Source organism: Dipodomys ordii, unplaced genomic scaffold (assembly GCF_000151885.1).
Source record: "Dipodomys ordii isolate 6190 unplaced genomic scaffold, Dord_2.0 Scaffold86, whole genome shotgun sequence".
In the NCBI taxonomy this organism is placed as follows: domain Eukaryota; kingdom Metazoa; phylum Chordata; class Mammalia; order Rodentia; family Heteromyidae; genus Dipodomys; species Dipodomys ordii.
In genome coordinates, this window is record NW_012267302.1 from 757,355 (window position 1) to 776,209 (window position 18,855).

The 18,855-nt window shown below is 49.5% G+C and overlaps 1 protein-coding gene across 6 annotated transcripts in view; it reads left to right on the forward strand.

Moving 5' to 3' along the window:
- Positions 1-18,855, forward strand: part of Cdh23 (cadherin-related 23) — a 323,607-nt gene that overhangs the window by 108,764 nt on the left and 195,988 nt on the right. For 5 of the 6 annotated variants that reach the window (XR_001175416.1, XM_013025633.1, XM_013025635.1 and 2 more), the window contains exon 8: positions 5,894-5,972. Coding sequence is in view for 5 of the 6 variants with exons in the window: in XM_013025633.1 (XP_012881087.1) it covers positions 5,894-5,972 (79 nt within the window). In the remaining variant the exon portion in view is untranslated. Of the gene's footprint in view, positions 1-5,859; positions 5,973-18,855 lie in introns of all 6 variants that reach the window. The other variant, XM_013025636.1, reaches the window with a different exon arrangement.

The following is an 18,855-nucleotide window of genomic DNA, read 5'->3' on the forward strand; positions in this document are numbered from 1 at the left end:
GGACATGTGGCCCAGCAGAGGGACAGGAATGCCATGGTGGGCTACTCAAGAAGAACCTAGGGAATGGCTCAATGTTGAATCAAGCATATGGCCTGGTCAGACCAGCATTTTTACCATCCTGCCACCAGTACCACCCAGGCACTTGCTGTGGTATCAACCCAGAGTCCACCTGTCCATCACTGAGTTCCCAGATCACTTACCACCTTTCTTACCATAACTTTCCTGATTTTTTCCCCTTGGGTGCCAGAGATAAATGTCCTGCTCCCTCCACTCCTGTACAACTGACCTCTGTGCTGCATAATTTACCACTTAATTACACTCACCTGTACTGTTCATGTAGGCACTGGATCACCTTGAACCCTTGTCTCTGGAACTCCTGACCACTTCCTCACTGGGGAAATGGGGCTAATGATGTCTAAGGCAGGGCCTCCCTCATCTCAGGGTCTTCCAGGTTAGGAATAAGCATGCAAATCATCAGTCCAGTGCTAGTCTCTGGCAGACATCAAACCACAGTGGCTCCTAACAGGGTCTTTGCCTCATTATAAGTATATTTGTTTTGGACTGGGCCTCCCAGCAGCAGCTTCCAGTCAGTGTGAGACAGTGCTGGACTGTGTCCTTGGTGTGAGCTTTCTCTGAGACCCTGCAGCATGTCTTTTTCTATCCCCCTTCCATCATAGCAGGTCAATATTACCTTAAACTATCATTAGTTTTTTTCAGATCATTTCAGATCTGTAGATGTCTTGGAGTATCCATCATCCATTCCTTGCTTCCTTCTCATCCTCATTCATCATTCATTCATTAGGCTCCCTGTGTGTGCAAGGGCCTTGGTATGAAGCCATACCCTCTTCCTTCTGATTCCATGGAACATACCAGATGCTCACCCACCTTAGACCTGCTCCTTACCCTGTATCCTAGCATCTGTTTCAATTCTCTTTGACTTTGTTTGCATCTCTGATGCAGTCATGCCTTGGCCAGGAACTGAGCTGAGACATACCACTGTCTGTTCAGCTACCCCAGGCTGGAGGATCCAGGCACCCTCCATTCCAGGCCTAGCTTTGCTGCTCCAAGGGGTCCTCCATCCAGCCCCTTCCCCTCTCTCCCTGCTCTCCCTCTTTATCTGTCGCTCCCAGCATGTATGTCTCCACTATCAGTGTTATCAGGCTAGCCTGACTCATCTAAAGTGTATATATTACCTAATAAAATCCTTCTTATTTGGGATTATTGCATCAAATTTTAATTTCCTCACTCGAGCAACAGCATGTCGGCCTGCCCGTCAGTGAAGGGCCGATAGAAGGGGAAAGAGCGGATAAACTGCACAAATTACTGCCAGCCGATGCCTATCAGCCCTTTGACTGGAATTGACTGGAATTAAGGACTGAGAAATAGGATTTTCTGCCTCAGAATCGGCTGTGGCAGCTCTTGTCGGAAGTCCCTGTCACCCCTGCTGGCCAGCCCCCTCCACCCAGGTGCCTCCCACTTCCCAAGAAAACTACACATCACCGTTCAAAGTTCTTAATCCTTCCATGAAAATGTGGGGTGCGGGGTCGGGGGCGTCAGGGTATCCCAGATGAGCTGGCGAGGAAGGAGCCTGGGCGTGGTCCCCGAGGATGGGCACAGCCCAGCCTAGCCCCTGTTACAGCCATTCTGTTGCTGAGGGCTTCCTTGGAAGGACGCACACTACAGAAAGGATAAATATGGTCTTTTTTTTTTTGTCAGTCGTGGGGCTTGAACTCTGGGCCTGGGCGCTGTCCCTCAGCTCTTCAGCTCAAGGCTAGCACTCTACCACTTGAGCCACAGTGCAACTCTGGCTTTTTCCTTTTTGCTTATGTGGTGCTGAGGAATCGAACCCAGGACCTCAGGCATGCAAGGCAAGCGCTCTACCACTGAGCCACCTTTCCAGCCCTAAATATGGTCTTTGTAGTGCTAGAGTTTGACCTCAGGGCTTTGTACTCACTAGGTAGGCACTCTACTACTTGAGCCATGCCTCCAGCTGCTTTTCCAGGGAAGGGTCTAGCTTTATGCCTGGACCAGCCTGGACTTCAATCCCTACTTGTGTTCCCTTTTGTTATTGGGGTTGATAGGTGTGTACTGGGACAGCCAGCCATAAGTTGAGATACAGTCTCTTGAACTTTAATGACTAGGTTGGCCTCAAACCACTATTCTCTAATCTCTACCTCCCAAATATATAGGCTTATAGGTTTGACCACACTTTGGGACCTTCTAGAAAGAAAAACCCCAACTCTGCTTGGCATGGCTGTATACATCTGTCATCCCAGGTACTTAAAAGATGGAGGCAGGTGAATGGCGCTCAGCTCAAAGCAAGCTCAAGCAAAATTAGTGAGACTCGATCTCAAAAAATGAAAATGAAGGGGCTCCAGTACTGCTCAGCAGTACAGCATTTGCCTACCACATCCATGGCCCTGGGTTCTATCCCCAGCACCATGGACAGAGGGAAGGAGAGCCGGAAGGAGGTATGAAGAGATGAACGGACTATTATTTTTTTTAATTTTTTATTGTTATTATAAAGATGATCTACAAAGGGGTTACATAAGTCAGGTAATGAGTACATTCTTTGTCACCCCTTCCTTTGCTCTCTCCAAGTTTGGGGAGGGATCACTATTATGCCTATTTTACAGATAAGAAAACAAGGCAGCCAGAGGTTAAAACTTAAAAGAGTATTCAAATGCAGGCACTCTGGCACCAGACTCAAACCCTTCACCATTTTCCTGGGTTCCTTCTCTCCTTACAAGGAGTTAGAACCTTTCACCTGCATACCGGATGCCTGTCTGGGGAAAGCCTTATATTCTTGGAGGCCTCTTCTTCCCCCCACCCCATGGGTTCCTCTGAGGGAAGAAGGCCCTTCTCAAATTGGACCTGTCTCCCCACTGTGCTGCCTCCCCACTGGCCAAGCCCCACTAGCTTCTCTCCCTGAGGAGCTACTAGGTGTACCCTTCCCCCATAGAGGCCTGGCTCTGGGTCAGGCAAGGCTGCACTCTCTCATTCCTTCATCTTTGGAAATAAGTTGCAATATATTGAAAATATAATCACTGAGACTGGGAAACAAGAGCCGTGGGCTCCCGGGAGCCCCCATGCCTCCCTGCTAATTCCTTCTCATAACATTTCCAGTCTTTGTGTCTGCACTTGTATTAAAAGCTCAGGGTTTTATTAAAAGTGGATTTATTTACCCAAAAAGAGATGAAACCCCAAACCTTGTCAGGAGTCTGGCACAGCGGAATCTCGGGTGCCACCCCTGCTGGGATGTGGGCTGCCTGCCCTCCTGGCAGGAAGACTCTGGCCACTCAGACTGTGGCCAGTGACTGTCTGTAGGAGAGATGCCCTAGGCCTCTGAAGGTGAGGGCCCATCAAGTTCTCAAAGGCCTGGACTTACTGCCTCACTCTGTGCACTAAGGCTCACTGTCCAAGGCCCCACCCTGCCTGGCCTGCCCTGGAGTGGACACAGGCATGCAGTGACCCCTTGTTTAGTGACTGTACAGGAGTTTCACTGGGCTCTGGACCTTGTTAACTTGGCAGACTTGTTCCTACCTCAGTGCTCCAGGGTCAGCCCTGGGATCCCCATGCAGGACACATATGGTACCCTGGCAGGGGCCCCAGAGGGGTGTCCCTCATCATGATGGCTAGAGTCTTGGGCCACAGTTGTTTGCCCTCAAGATCTCCTGCTGGGGACAGACTCACTCAGGCCCCCCTCTGAAGAGTAAGCCCAAGATGGACAGGTCTCTTCAAATAAGGACATTAGTAGACCCTTGGAGCCTAATGTTCTGTTTCCAGGACCCTGGGGCAGGCTCTGTGAAGGAAGTTCTGGCTCCAAGTGACAGAATCCTGGAGAGCAGGCAGAGGGTCTCTACCACGTGCCTACTGTAGCTCTGGCTCACAGTCCTCTCCCAGTTCAACAGGATTTGAATGCCAAGAAGGACTTAGAATCGTGCCTGGCATGGAGCAGTGCTGTTCATAAATGTCATTCTCTATGTTCTAGCAAGTCCTCTAACAGAGGCCTGCTGCCTGATGGGCAGGAAGACCTTGGAGCCAAAGTGCACAGTGCGAAGCCTGGCTTCACCCTCAGGCCTTGCTGCAGGACCTTGAAACCCACTTAACTAGTGGACTTTGTGACCTCCTCTACAAAATGGAACCATGTCCTGGGGCAGTGGTGACAGTGGGATGAGTGAGTCTGAGAACAGTCTGTTGGAGCACAGGACAGGAGGGCAGGCAAGCCCAAGGCAGTCCCATCTCTCTGCCCTGCTGGTGCCTCTGGGTCTACTCTAGAACCTACTAGATTTATGGTATCTTTCTATGGCTTTATGAGGGCTGTTTTCCCCCCGGGGATGCAGGTGGAAGTCCTACCCCAGGGAAGGGAGGAAAGAAGGGGCTAGACCTGCTGGCTGCAAGGCCTCCCCTCTGTGCTGTGTCCAGCAGACATTTCCACTTTTCCTCAGCGTGGGGCAATTCTAGCTCTGCACTCCTGGCCAGACGATATGGAAGGGCAGCAGTACCAGGGAGAGGGGCAAGAGGGCAGATCCTGTAGGATCCCAGCTGATTCCCCAGGAGGAGCGGGAGGAGGGCCATGACCTGAATGTCAAGGAGCAGACTCCTCTGCAGGGAGAGTGATTAAATGGGGTGGGAGGGGAGGGGGGGAGGAGGAAGTGCTTGGATGAGAGGAGGCAGGGAGGCTGACAAATGGTGCCCGGATGAGAGGTTCTCAAGGCCACAGGAGCTATTCATTAAATATGCAAGTGGCAAGATAGCTATTCCCATTCCCCAAGGTATAAAGGCAGGGCCTGTCTGCTGTCTATCACCCCAGAGAAACTGCTGCCTGGCCACAGGGTAGACAGGGGCAGCTGACAGCAGCAAGGTGGAGGTGAACCTGGGCAAAGGGTGACTCAGGGAATAGAGCTGATGACAATATCCACTCTCTTCATGTGTATACTCATTTATTCAATCAATTAGCCACTCCAGCAATTGATACTTGAATGAGTTCTTCTTCTTCTTCCTAGCCCAGCTTATGCGGTCAAGCCCTGCCTGTGCAATGCCTTCTCTGTGGAGGAACTTCTTTTTCCTTCTCTCTCCCCAGCAAACTCCTACTCATTCCATACAACCCACCCTACATGCCCCCATCTCTATACTCCTTTGCCAGTTCCTCCTTTGCCAGTAGACATCTGCACTTTGTTGTACATTTTCCCATCTGAGCACTCTGAATGTGCACAGCAGCTGTGTGTGCCAGAGTCCTTGACTCCTCAATCCCTGGGAGTGCAGCCCCCCAGCTCCTCATCCTGGTCAGCCCAGCTCCTACCCTCCACCCTTTCTTCTCTGTCAGGAGTTCAGGAAAAGGAGAATGCAGACATTGGCAGGCACAGCACCAGTAGCTGTGTGGAATGAGGTGTGTAGGACCTCAGTGCCTCTGGGATTATCCCTAGAGATGCTTGCTTTCAGGACTTACCCATAGAATAATTAGCCCATCATGTTTTCATCTATTTGTATCCTGCTGAAAACTAGGTCCGCTCTTAATCATAATAAAGGTGGGTCAAATTGAGGCCAGAGAGGTTCAGCATTCTTCCTGAAGCCACACAACAATCTGTTGGGTGGCTCTGATAGAGGCCAAACCTCTTGCTTTTGTGCTGGCTTTCCTGTAGACAGCTCATGGGAAAGAAGCCTATGGGGGAAGGGCATGGGTGGCAATGGCATTAGCAAGGTTGAGACACACACACACACACACACACACACACACACACACACACAACGCTGGGGTGTCTGTCCGAGGGTCTTGGGGAGTCCCTGCTTCAGGATGGGAAGGGAACCTACAGGGGAGGGGCAGGACAGCTATGAAGAAAGACAGCAACCTGGGGCCAGACAACTGACCTCAGTCCCTGATTTCTCCACTCAGGGCACAACGGTACGAGTGATCACTGCTGTTGATCAGGATAAAGGCCGGCCCAGGGGGATTGGCTACACCATCATTTCAGGTAAGGAAAAGGCTTTGCTCTCCCCAGCCTGCCCACCCCAGAACCACTGTTGGGATCTCGGGCTCTGAGAGCCTATAATGAGTCTGTGTACACAAGGAACCGCGTATGGGATCTGTCTTAGTGGCATGTTGTACACCAACATGCCTGGAAGGAGACTAAGTGGCAAAGAAGTGGCTAAGAAGATGGGTGCTTGGAAAGCCAGCAGAAGCCACCACAGTGTGTGATTGCTCCAGGCACAGTGAGGGGGCAGAGATGTCTAAGGTCTGAGCATTTGACAGTTGGGGCACTGATCTGACATGGGTGACCCCCCCCTGCAACCTCCTTCCATGCTCTGGGGTTTCTACTTGATGAAAAGCTGGTAATTTTGCCACCATTTTAGAACAAAAAGATCTGTCACTTGAGCTGGTTTCAGACTCTTCCCATATTTCCCAGCATCAGGAACTAATGTCTCATCTGGAGTGCTGCAGGGGGCAGCCCTCAGTTCCTCCTTACTCAAGTCCCTGGAGGAACAAAATGGTGACTGGCTGCAGAGATAGCTCTTGGTTAGGGGATACCCATCCTATGTCACCCAAATATTGGCAAAAAGGGACTGGGAAGTGGTGGCTCATGCCTATAATCCTAGCTACTTAGGAGGCTGAGACCTGAGGATCGTGGTTGGAAGCTAGCCTGGGCAGGAAAGTCTATGAGACTCTTATCTCCAACTACCAGAAAACAGTAAGTGGAGCTGTAACTCAAAGTGGTAGAGTGCTAGCCTTGAGCAAAAGACCTCAGGGATAGCATCCAGGCCATGAGTTCAAGCCCTTCAACCAACCAAAAAAAAATTGACAAATGGCAGCTCAGTGTGGCTGCCAGGAAGAGGCATTCATATACACACTACAGCTATGCCCCCTGCCCCATCCACACCCTGCATAAGGCCTCTGCTTGATACATCAGGAATACTAGATGCTTGGCAAGGAGGTCAGGTACCACCCAGTGTCTACCCAGTGCCCCACCACTGGCATCACCCACCCTGGAATAGGAAAGACATGGTTAGAGCATTTTCTAAGAGCTCAAAAGACAACAAGGTGTGGAAATCAAGAAAGGTAGGGGAGCGACTGCCCAGAGCCAGATTGTCCTGGCTAGGTCTCTGTGCCTCAGTTTGCCCTAAAATGAGAACAGTGAGTTCTTACCTCAGTGATTTAAGAGTCAGATGACATAATGTATGTAAAGAATTTAGTTTATGTGTAAAACCTACTTGATAAGTGCTACCTCTTGTTACTGCTGGCTAATCATTCTGGGGAAGGCTAGAGGGTAGCTATGGGAGGGACACGCTATTAACACCAAGGGGATCAGAGGACACTTGGTGTCACAGGCCCCCTGTGATCTGTGGCTGTTTACATGACTGTCAGTTTCTTCTGAGACTACAGTACCCCAAGACCCAGTTCAGATACAACCGGGGCCAGGTGGTAGGTAGCAGCACAGGCTTAGGCATCTTTACCCACCCCACTTTTTCCTCATCCTGTGTCCCACCGCATGATAGGGTACAGTAAACCCTAAGTGTAGCTCTGGAGCAAATGAGTGTACTCTGGGATGGAAAACTTTCCAGCTCCAGCTTAACCAAGAATCCCTGGAGGGGCTGGGAAGGTGGCTCAGTGGTAGAGCGCTTGCCTTGCATGCCTGAGGCCCTGGGTTCGATTCATCAGCACCACATAAGCAAAAAGACAAAAGCTGGAAGTGGCTCTGTGGCTCAAGTGGTAGAGCACTAGCCTTGAGCTGAAGAGCTGAGGGACAGTGCCCAGGCCCAGAGTTCAGGCCCCACGACCGGACCAAAAAAAAAAAAAAAAAGAATCCCTGGAAAGATGCCATTCTTTTGGAAGAGAGGGTCCCTTGGAGGACTGAGGGCTTCTCTAGATGTTAGGGGGGGGGGGTCCTGGTGCTGAGTCCTTTTATAGCTTCTGCAAATCAGGAAGCCGAGTGTCTCCCAGGGACAGGAATTTGTGCTGGGAACCTAGGAGCTTCTGAGAGCACTATAGGCAATGGCCGTGGGGGCTGGGATCAGGGCTAGCATGCAGTGGACCCTGGCCTAGGTGCAGAAGGGGCTTCGTCTGCCATCACTATCTCAGAGATGGCTTATATCGGGGGAGGGAACTGAAACTTCCTTGGTGATGCCAGAATCCTGTCTTCTAGGACACTAGCCATTACAGGTTTATGCTGGGTGCCAGGCTGCCAAGCCTAGACGCTTCAACTCTCTCTGGTCTTCAACCAGTCTCCTTTGTTCCATCCCAGCCTTGGTACAGGGGGCTGGAGGGCTGGACTGGCAAGCCTTTGGTGTCTGGGCTTTGCTCTGGAGCTTAGAGTTGGGGACTTGGTTCCCAAGTGCTAACAAAAGAAAAAAAGAAAGAAAAGAAAAGAGACCCAGCATGTGAAACCATGGAGAAGAAATGTACAAAAGCTAGGGCAGGAGGCAGAAATTTCTAGAAGGTTGGAACACTTTTTATTGCTCTATAGGAGTCCCACTGCCAGTACAGATGTGCCTTGAGGGCTTTTAAGAAAGATGACAAATGGGTTTCCCTCTCAAACTCCAACTTGATAGATTGGTCATGGCTAGCTGAAGAGGATCATGAAGCCAGGAAGGTTCAATGGGATGAATGAGTGTAGAATTCAATTGGTAGGTCTGCTGTGGATACAGGAAGTGGGGTGGGGGTTGGGGCACAGCACCTGTGGCTAATGTCTGGTATACCGATCACATCCTTGGACTGCACCCTTGATTGTAATGTTTTTTAGACAGTGAGCAGCTTGGGATAGGCCATTCTGTTTATTCCCTGCCCAGCTGGGATGACCCTGTTTCTGTCTGAACTGGTCGCTTGAAGCAGGCACAAGGGCATCTTCACAGCTAACTGCTACAAGCAACACCTCAGTGTTCATTGGGAGGCTATCCCAGTCCCAGGGCTTAGGACCCATTTTTCTATTGAAAGAAAAGACTGGGGACTTGGGTGGTTGGGGCTGAGGACAAGTGAGGGTCTCGAGGGTCACTGGTGTGGTGACCTGAGTCTCTGGCAACTCAGCAGCCTGGGTTGGTAGTTGCTCCACCTACATGTGGGTAAGGCCCGCCTGCCCCATACAGGTGAACACTGCCTGAGCCCACCAGTGATCCATGGCCTGAGATTAACCTGCCCAGCTCCCCGAAGCCCAGTCCCCTCCAGGATGTTTATCAGCTCGGCAGCGTGGGGATTTATATCTGTGCACCAGTGCTTTCCCATTACTAATGGCTTCTCTGTTTTGCCAAGAACAAAGAGGCCTTCAGCAGTAAGTTATGGCTCCATTGCCATCAATTTGTTCTCAGCCCCTCGTGGCCAAGCTGAGACTGGAGAATGACAAGGTTCTTTTCCATAGAGGACTTGGCATGGCCCCCATCCACTTGCTCAGACTGGGCCGGTCCTGCCTCACACCAAGGGGCATTGCTGCTTCCAAGACCCAGCAGCTCCTCTCCCATCACTGGTCCAGCTGCAGTGTGAGCAGACAGAAAGTCCTGTTTTCAATGGGCAGCTGTGTACCCCATATGGAGCATTGGAGCTGGAGTCCAAAGTTGTGAATTTGAGGTCCCTGTTTGCCACTGCTAGCAATGTGTCTAAGCAAGATGTTTGATGTCTTTAACCACCATGAGCCTCATCTTTAGAATGGGATTCAGAATCACCATGTGGGCCAGATGTTGCTTGCTGAGACTCAAAAAGGACATCAAACAAAAGATTAGTGGTTGTTAAGGAAAAATGAGGAACCAGGGGTCCTTGGCACTCTTGGTTCATTTCCTTCCCAACTGTCTGAGTGTTGAGTACAAGCTCCGGGCCTCTATCCATGGTGGTGACCTTCAGTTGTTCTGGCCCGTATGGCTGCCACCCCCATGGCTCCTGATGACTTGACATGTGCTTACCCTGAATGACAGGTGCTGTTAATATCACCTCTAGAATTTTGAAGGCATACAATACAATGAGAATTGTAAGCTGTATCATTAGTAATGTTTCTTTGAGGACTGGGGTAAAGCTCAGTGGCAGGGCAGGTGCTTGGCATAAGAAAGGCTCTTAGTTCAAATCTGTAAACCACCAAAAAAAAAAAGACATTTTATACTGATGACATACAGCAATGGTGATATTGTTTCCAGTTTTCTTTACAGCTTTACTTTTTGTGGCCACTTCAAGGGTTTTCAATGGCATATGTGTAGGTTCTGTCCCTGTTCTATCCTGAGGCTCCTGGTCTCAACTTCCACCACTGGCCAGCTATTAGCTCATCTGTAAGATGGAGATGACTGCTACTGTCATCTAGCGCAGTGGGGGTGCTGTGAGGATCAAGCAAGCCAAGTGAGCAGTCAGAAGAGTCCAAGTTCTAGAGCAAGCTCTTCCTGTCCATCACAGCAGGTGAAGGGCTTCTCTGGACCAGTAACAGTACACTGAGGTCCTGAGGTGATGGGGACTAGGCACCATCTCTGTCTCAGGAACCTTCAGTTTGGTTGGAGAGGTAGAGCCCTAAATGCACCAGAATGCTGAGAAGAGATAACTAATGCAGTGAGTGGTGTCAGCAGTGGAGGGAGGAGACTGGGCTGTTCTTGGCCTGAAATGCATGTTTAGAACCCTCTTGGGCAGATGTTGACATGACTGACAACTCCTGAGGGGTCCCTTCAACTATTTCCTCTACTTTCCCTCACTTGTGTTTGAAAATATCCACGGGCTGGCACTGACTGGCCCACCAATGTGGGGAGGGGGACTTTGCCAAGGTCAGATCTGTTGAAGCTGGGCACTGATGATGTACCTTAGTAAGAAGCATGATGGGCAAGCATGGGCCAGTGAGGCCCATGTGTGCACCAAGATCTAAGGGGGTGGGGGCAACATATTCATCACAGGCAGTGATTCAGTGTGGATGGGCACAAAGCACGGGGCATGGTGGAGAGATGAGGTCCCAGAAGGGGAAGTCTCATCTGTGCATGCAACATGGGAAGTGCTTCCTTGGGGAGAGGCATTGAGTAGCTAAACCTGAGAGCTCACCAGAGCAGAGATATATCTGGGTGTATGCTTGAGAAGAGCTCAAACTAAGGACCAGAATGGAGCCAGTGGTTTGTGGGGGATAGCAGGCCCAAAGCGGGGATGTAGTAGCATCCCACAGAGAAAGTGATGGAAGCCTCCATTACTGTAATGCAAAAGAGTGAGGCAGAGCATCAGGAGGGCAGAAGGCTGCTGGGCGCAGTGACCGATGGGTCAGGTGGTATGAGAGAGAGAGAAGAGGTAGGAAGAGTCCTGGACCTGATGACTTTTTTGCTAGCTTGTTTTCTTTTTGATGGTGGTGGCAAACCTAGAACATGCTAGTCATCTTCACTACCACTGAACCCCACCCTAGCCTTTCCCTTGATCCTGAGGCACACCATTAGAGACCTCGTGGATAGAGACATGCTTCATTGTACTCTCAAACATGACTTTCTCCTTAGAAGCAATGACTCCTGGGGAATCTTTTACTCTCGTGTTCCCATATTTTCACCAGGGTCTCTCACAGCATTATGAAAACAGAGGTAAATGCCTTGGGTTCACTGCAGCACTGGTCATCGTAGGCAGACACAGTGACAAGCAAAATATGGTGACAGTCACACACTGAGTAATGACAGAAAACTTACCAGGGGAACACTACTGCCTGTGACATGGAAGCTGTCCTTCTCTGTGTAAGAACATTCCATTTGTCCCAACAGTGACAAAATAGCCTAACAACCTGTGTTATAAGACATATTCTTGTTGCTAAACAACACATGGCCATGTGTCATAGACATAAACACAGAAATATCACTCAAATCTCTCAAAAGAATGCAGCCTTAAGTCAAATGCCATTGTCTGACCCCTGCAATCCTAGATACTAAAGAGGCTGAGATCTGAGGATCACAGTCCAAAGCCACCTGTACAGGAAAGTCTGTGAGACACTTATGTCCAATTAACCAGCAAAAAGCCAGAAGTCGAGGCATGGCTCAAGTGGTAGAGCACCAGCCTTAAGCAAAAAAAGCTAACAGACTTTAAGTTCAAGCTCTCGTACCAGCACAAAGACCAAAAAATGCAAGCTTGTCATTTGTGACAATATAGGTGAATTTAGAGGATAATGAACTAAGTGAAATAAACCAGACATAGATACATACAGCGTAAATGGGGGCCCAGTGACCTGGAGTACACCCATCTTCCAGTGGTTGGAGTCTGAGGCTGTTCAAATCCTCTATTCCATGACAGCACATCCATTTCACAGTCCTCCAGACTGGTGAGAAGTGCCAGGCCCCGTGGAGTGTGTGGATTTGGAGCCCATAATAGAGCTCTTACTATCAGAAGACAGTCTCCTCCTCAGCCCAGACTGCTCCATAGTTCTCTCCCCAGGATGAAGAGGCCAACCATATCTCTTTCTCCATCTGCTGCCTCTGCCCTCCCCCTACCCAATGAGGTGAAGGCATCCCAGGCTGTACCCAAGCTATCCTGTAACCATCTGAGAGGCAGAAAACACTACTCCATTTGTAGACAAAGAAAGCAAGGCTCAGAGAGCTTCTCTCCATTGGTCAAGGGTCACAGCTTCTCAGTGGCATGGCAAGGATTTGAACCCTGGTCTCTCAGGCTCCAGAACACATCCACTTTCCATGACAACCATGGGTCTCAACATGTGGTCTGAGAACCAGCAATATTGCCTGGAAGTTCATCAGAAATGCAAACCTATGAATTAAGAGGCTCCAAGGGGAGGGGGAAGGAGAGTCAGGTGATACTGGGGCTGCAGTCTGAATGGGCCCCCAAAGGGAAGGGGAATCTTATACTTGGCAGAGTGAAAACTAGATCACTATTTGATGTAAACTGTTTGTATTTATTTCAATATTTCTATGTATGTACACTCTTTTATGTATATGTAGCCCACCAGATACACATAGAGATACACATTGTATCTGCAATACTGAAATTTCATGGATGAAGAAGTAATGGGAAACAAAGGTCCAAATAGACTTGGGAGGGGTCAATAATGAAAAGAAGATGGGGAAACACTGGTGGGGAATAAAAAATAGATGGGAATACCAGAGTGACGCAGGTTCAGGAGTGCAGGACCCAGCCCCAACTTGCTCATTTCTATGTTTTATCTCAATGCCTCCAAGAGAAGGAATTCTTTGAAAATACATTGGGCACTTGGATGGGAAGACTGGGAAGGAGGAAATTAGGGACAGTCAGACTATGAGCCACTGGCTGTGGCCTGGCAGGGTAAGCCATGGCAGGAGCCAGTTGTACCATGCAAACCATAGACCTTGTGGTTGTGTGTTTTCCTTCCTCTGAGGAATGAAAAGCTGGGAGAAGCAGAGTTGCTTTGGAAGTTGGAATGTGGCTGCTGGCTTGGGGTGGTCTGGTGGGTGCCTGGCGGCCCTCAAACTTAAGGATTACCCTCTGACTGGGCACTGATGGACTAACCAGGGAGATGTTGAAGACAGATCAGAGAGAAGTGAGGGGACTGTAGGCAAAAGAAATGAGTTTTGGAGGTGGCTGAGAAGGTGAGTACATGGGCTCATGGGAAAAATTTATGCTCTTTCTAGGATCAGAAAGCACTACAAAAAAGGACAGCTGCAGGCAACACATTCTGAGATTCTCCCTTTCTGCATCTTGTCTACACATACACACATGGGCAAAAGTGCTTCTTGCTCAGGCAGAACAACGATGCAGTCATGGTTGAGGTGGACTTGGCCGTGGGGTTGGGGGTCCAAGTTCATGGTTGATGGTGCTAAGGGTGGGAGATATTCTAATCTGGTTTCTTCATACCAATGGGCATTGCCTTTAGTTTTCTTCTTCTTTGGCTCTTTTCTCTAGTATAATACTTTGTGATGACTTCCAAGAGCTTTGAGGTCTTTAGAGAATTATAAAATTAGCCACCATGTACTTGGTGTTCTTTCTTGACTTTGCATACCTTGGGTCTTGATTTAAGTGTAATTCTTGGCTTACAATTGACATTGGTCCATAAGGGACTCTCTTTTATTTCCTTCTTAACTTTAATAATGCCATGGATACACAAGAACCACCCCCCACACACACACACACCAACCCTCTGAGAGCTGAAGCCCTAATCAGCACCTCTGTCCACCTATGTGGCCCCCTCCATTACACTCCCACCCCAGGAGACCATACCCACACCTTTGAATCCCCATGCGGTCATTATTGTGTTAGGAAGCTATCTTGTCACATGAATGCACACAAATTGCTTAGACCTAGTTTTCTCTGAACACTGTTCTCTAAAGTATCATATTATACAAAGTTTCCTGAGACATGTGTTTTCCTCACAGTTTCTGGGATCCACCCATTTTATTTGCTCTAGGTATCATTATCACTTTCTTATTTTTAATCATCACTCCAGCATGTCAAAACAGCAGTTAATGTTTCCCTGTTGATGAATGTAAGGCTTGATGGTTGCTACCTTGAAGAGTCTTGTCTATCTCTTTCTAAATGTGTGCGAGAGTGTGCCCTGGACTACAGACCTCACCTTTTACCCTCACCATCAGCCCAGAAGGTGGCTGGCGAGAGCCCTCTTATGGAGGAGGATACTAAATTGCACAATGCGGGCTGGGAAGGTGGCTCAGTGGTAGAGCGCTTGCCTTGCATGCATGAGGCCCTGGGTTCTATTCCTCAGCACCACATAAGCAAAAAGAAAAAACCCAGAAGTGGCGCTGTGGCTCCAGGGTAGAGTGCTAGTCTTGAGCTGAAGAGCTGAGGGACAGCACCCAGGCCCAGAATTCAGGCCCCATGACCGGATCCAAAAAAAAAAAAACACAAAACAAACAAACAAAAAAACTAAATTGCACAATACTTGAAACTTACTCAGGCATATGTGCCATGCTCCATGACTCAACCCTAGATCTTCCTGCTTCTTTCTTCTTAAGCCTGTTCAGGTGAGCCTGAGAGTCTATGTGAGGGACTGAAATATGAAGATTCATCCATTTGATCATTATATATTAATTGGTTGGTTACCATGTGCCAGGCTCCATGCTCAGCCCTGAAGACTACCTGCAAAACAAAAGCCACACTGAAGCTATGTGGAGTGCCCACTGTAGTAAAGAAGATGGGCAATAAAGGTATCAGTAAAGGCAGTATTCCCTGAGGGTTAGGGTGAGGAGCAGGTATGGGTGAGGGGGATATAGGAAGGCTGAACTCCAGCAGCCTGCCTCCATCTCCCCAGGCTGTGGGCACAGTAGGAGGCACACAGGTGGCTCACACCTCAGTAAAGGTCTCCAATATCCTTCCAGGAGTGGGGAGGGGGTGGGGGCTTTGAATTTGAGACCAACCTCACTAGGGGGCTGAGCTCTCAGCTCCCTTTTCATGGGACGCCTCAGATGATTGCTTAGCTTTCGAGGCAGCCCCCAGCTGGGGCTAATCTGAAATAAAAGTTTTTATTTATCTAGCTTGATACCTAGTGCAAGGTTAAATCATACAAGAGAAAAAGCAATAAAAGAGAAAGATTAAGTGTAAGGCTCCGTCTTAGTCATGCCCTTTTGCAATATGGTTACAAAGATATTAAGCCTGAAGTCACCCACAGCCCACATTGCTGTGCACTCTCTCTCTCTCTCTCTCTTTCTCTCTCTCTCTCTCTCTCTTTCTCTCCCTCCCTCTCTCTCTCTCTGGGTTGGGCTTAGCTGGAGGAGGAGAGGATGGGTAGGGGTGGCAGGCAGGGACTCCTGGGGTGCCCTGCAGAGAGGGTAAGCCACCAGATGGAGTTGTAGTCACTCAGCCCATCCACTACCTCCCACACCACACGGCTCTGATTCATGGCTTCCCTGGGGATGAGAAGCATTGACATCTGCCCCTCCGTGCCTGCCAGTGCTTTCATGTCACCAGCATTTATTATGTGCCTGCTGGGGGACAGGCACCCCAGAGAAAGAGGCAAGAAAGAAAACCTAGCCTCAGACCTTTCCCATATACTGCCAGCCTAGGCTTCAGACCCCATGACCTTGAGCAGGTCAATCCAGGGTCTGTGCCTCAGTTTCCTTATCTGTAAAATGGGAATGTTAATAATGTTGCTAGAGTTAAATGAATGAGCATGATGGCTCTCATACCTGTAATCCTAGCTACTCAAGAAGCTGAGATCTGAGAGTCAATGCCAACCCAGGCAGGAATCTCTGTGGGCCTCTTATCTTCAATTATCAGCCAAAAAGCCAGAAGTTAGAGGTGTGGTTCAAGTGGTAGAGCACCAGCTTTGTACAAGAAAAACCAAAGGACAGGCAGGACCCAAGCTCCAGCACTGGCACCAATAAATAAATAATAACAACTCAGGGAAAGCTCTCAAAGCACACATAGTCTGTGTCTGACACATAGTAAGCACTCAAGAAATGTGACCTGTTATTTCTGGTCATTTGAGTCTGGCTAATGGCCAGATTAGAAACAATACCTTGACTTCCTCAGCATCCTCAAAATTCAGGCCTCATTGACTCTGGCCCCTCCCTGCCTGTGTAACCTGCCAGCAGCGCCTGTTGGAATAGGAACTCCCGTGCCGTTTCTGACTGTACTGCCAGGTCTTCTGTCCCTGCGCATGGCAGGTACCCCTGTCCTCTACACCAAACCTAGAGAGGGGTGACTCACCACCATGCTGTCATACCTCAGCCACAGAGACCGCCTGTCTCTCTGGAGCCTCTGTGGAGGCTCTGTGGGCTGCTCTTCCCCCACCCTGACCATGAGATCTAGGCTCCTGTGACTGTGCTACCCCATGTGAACAGCTTGCAGTGCTCTGAAGGGTTACCAGAACCCCCATCTTTCCCACCAAGCACATACTTTAAAGCAGTTAGGAAGAGAAAATGGAAGGAGGGAAGAAGGGAGACTGGGAGGGAGGGAGAAAAGTTCAAGGAAAGGAAAAGAAATCTTCCCCTTTAGCCACAATGTCAGCTTAGTGGTACCCCACCCATCCACCCACCACATACACTCAGTGCAGACCCCAGGAAAGACCAGTGCACCAGTGCAGTCGATCATGCAAGCCTGCAAAAGCAATCCTGAAGGTCAGGAAAGGCAGTCCTCAGAATTTGAGGAACAGCCAAGAAGAAGAAAGTGGGGCGTGCCAGTGGCAGGGGGTGCTAAGGACACACATTCAGGGGACCTTCCTTCAGCCCCAACACCCCCCTGTGGATCAGGACTCACACTAGGAGAACTTTGCATGCAAATGAAGCAATGATGACAGTGGAGCAGTAACAGCTAGTTTCTTGCATGCATAAGAACCAATTAATCACTTTGCCTGGGTAAACCTTTTATTCTATCCTCCCAGTATCCCATAAGGCAATGTTGTTGGTGTTACCCCCATTTTATAGATGAGAACACTGAGGTCCAGGTACCCAAGGTCACAGAATTTGTGAGTGGCAGAAATGGGCATTGAACAGAATAAGCTGGCTCTAGGACCCTGTTCACAGCCCCTGGCCCAAGTCCCTCTCTATCTGCCTCGCTGTCAAGTGCTCTGCCTGAGTCCATTAACTGGCTGCTCCCATTCAAATATTTGACCAATGTCTGGAAACTGAGATTCCAGAGCAGATATTTCCAGACATTGATTGAAGCGAACAAACATTGCCCTAAAGAACAAATTTATCACTCAACATCTGCATGCCACTGGATTGGGCTCCTTCTGGGGGCTCCCAGACCCCAGAAAACGCTGCTTGGTGGGGAGGGGGTGTGGAGGAGATGGGCCCCCTCCATTGTGCAGCTCCCCAGTCCATTTCCCCTCTCCTGCTTCCCAAGATGCCAGCCACATGGGTCAGCAGGACCAGAGCCATGATGTATCTTTGATCAAACCCACCATCTCTGGCTAAAGGATGCTTCACCATGTCCAGTGGACCATCGATTGTTGTCAGTTGTGGAGCCTGAACTGTGGGCCTGGGTGCTGTCCCTCAACTCTTCAGCTCCAGGCTAGCGTTCTATCACTTGAGCCACAGTGCCACATCTGCTTTTTCTGCTTATGTAGTGTTGAGGAATCAAACCCAGGGCCTTATGCATGCAAGGCAAGAGCCACCTTCCCAGCCCCAACCATGGGCTATTTTAAAGGGGCTGGTCACCAGCTTTCCCCTATAATGATGGTGTGATTCTTAAATGTCAGCACAAGCAATTTTGTGGATACTTTTAAAAGCACTTTGCAAATGAGGCCTTGAGGCCTTGAGGTGCTTCCCATCCCTTTTGGAACTCTGTAGGGACAGGAGAGTTGCCTGTGAGTGATTCCACATTGTTTACTGAAGTCTTGGGGAGCTAGTCTCTGTGCTTGGCCTCTTCTCATATTCATGGGGCTTTGAGGGGCTCCTGGATGGAGACCTGTAGTGTTCCTGGCCCATCTGTGATGGGTGTGACAAGTACTGGCCTCCATGAGGGAGTATTACGGGCTCAAGACTGGGTCTGAAGGACAGGCTGTTTGGGCAGTAAAGAAAGCCACCCAGGCAAGAGACTGCTGGCATGGGCAAGGGCTTAGAGGAAATACTAAGGGTGAGGGACAGACCATCTGGCCTGCAGATGACAAGAATGGAAGTGATCCGAAGGGTCTTGAGTAAGGATTATTCCATTCCAAGCATCTGGGGCTAGAAGGACCAGAGAGCCTCAGGGAGCTCAGCCAGGTGCTTCCTGGGAAGCACCAGGGTTCTACAGTAACCCAGAACAGACTGTCCTGGTCAGACCTCCTGCGACCAGGAACGCAACACCAAGCTTGAATGGCAAGCCATCCTTACACCATCTATATTCATTTCCTGTTGCTGCCTTAACAGACTACCACAGATTCATGGCTTAGCACACCAGAAACTTCTTCCCATGGTTCTGGACAAAGAACTCTGAAGTGAGTCTTACCAGAGTAGGGAGTGGGGTGGGGGTGGGAGCCATGTGTAGCAAGGGTGCTGCACCCGTAGCGGCACAGGGGAGCATCTCTC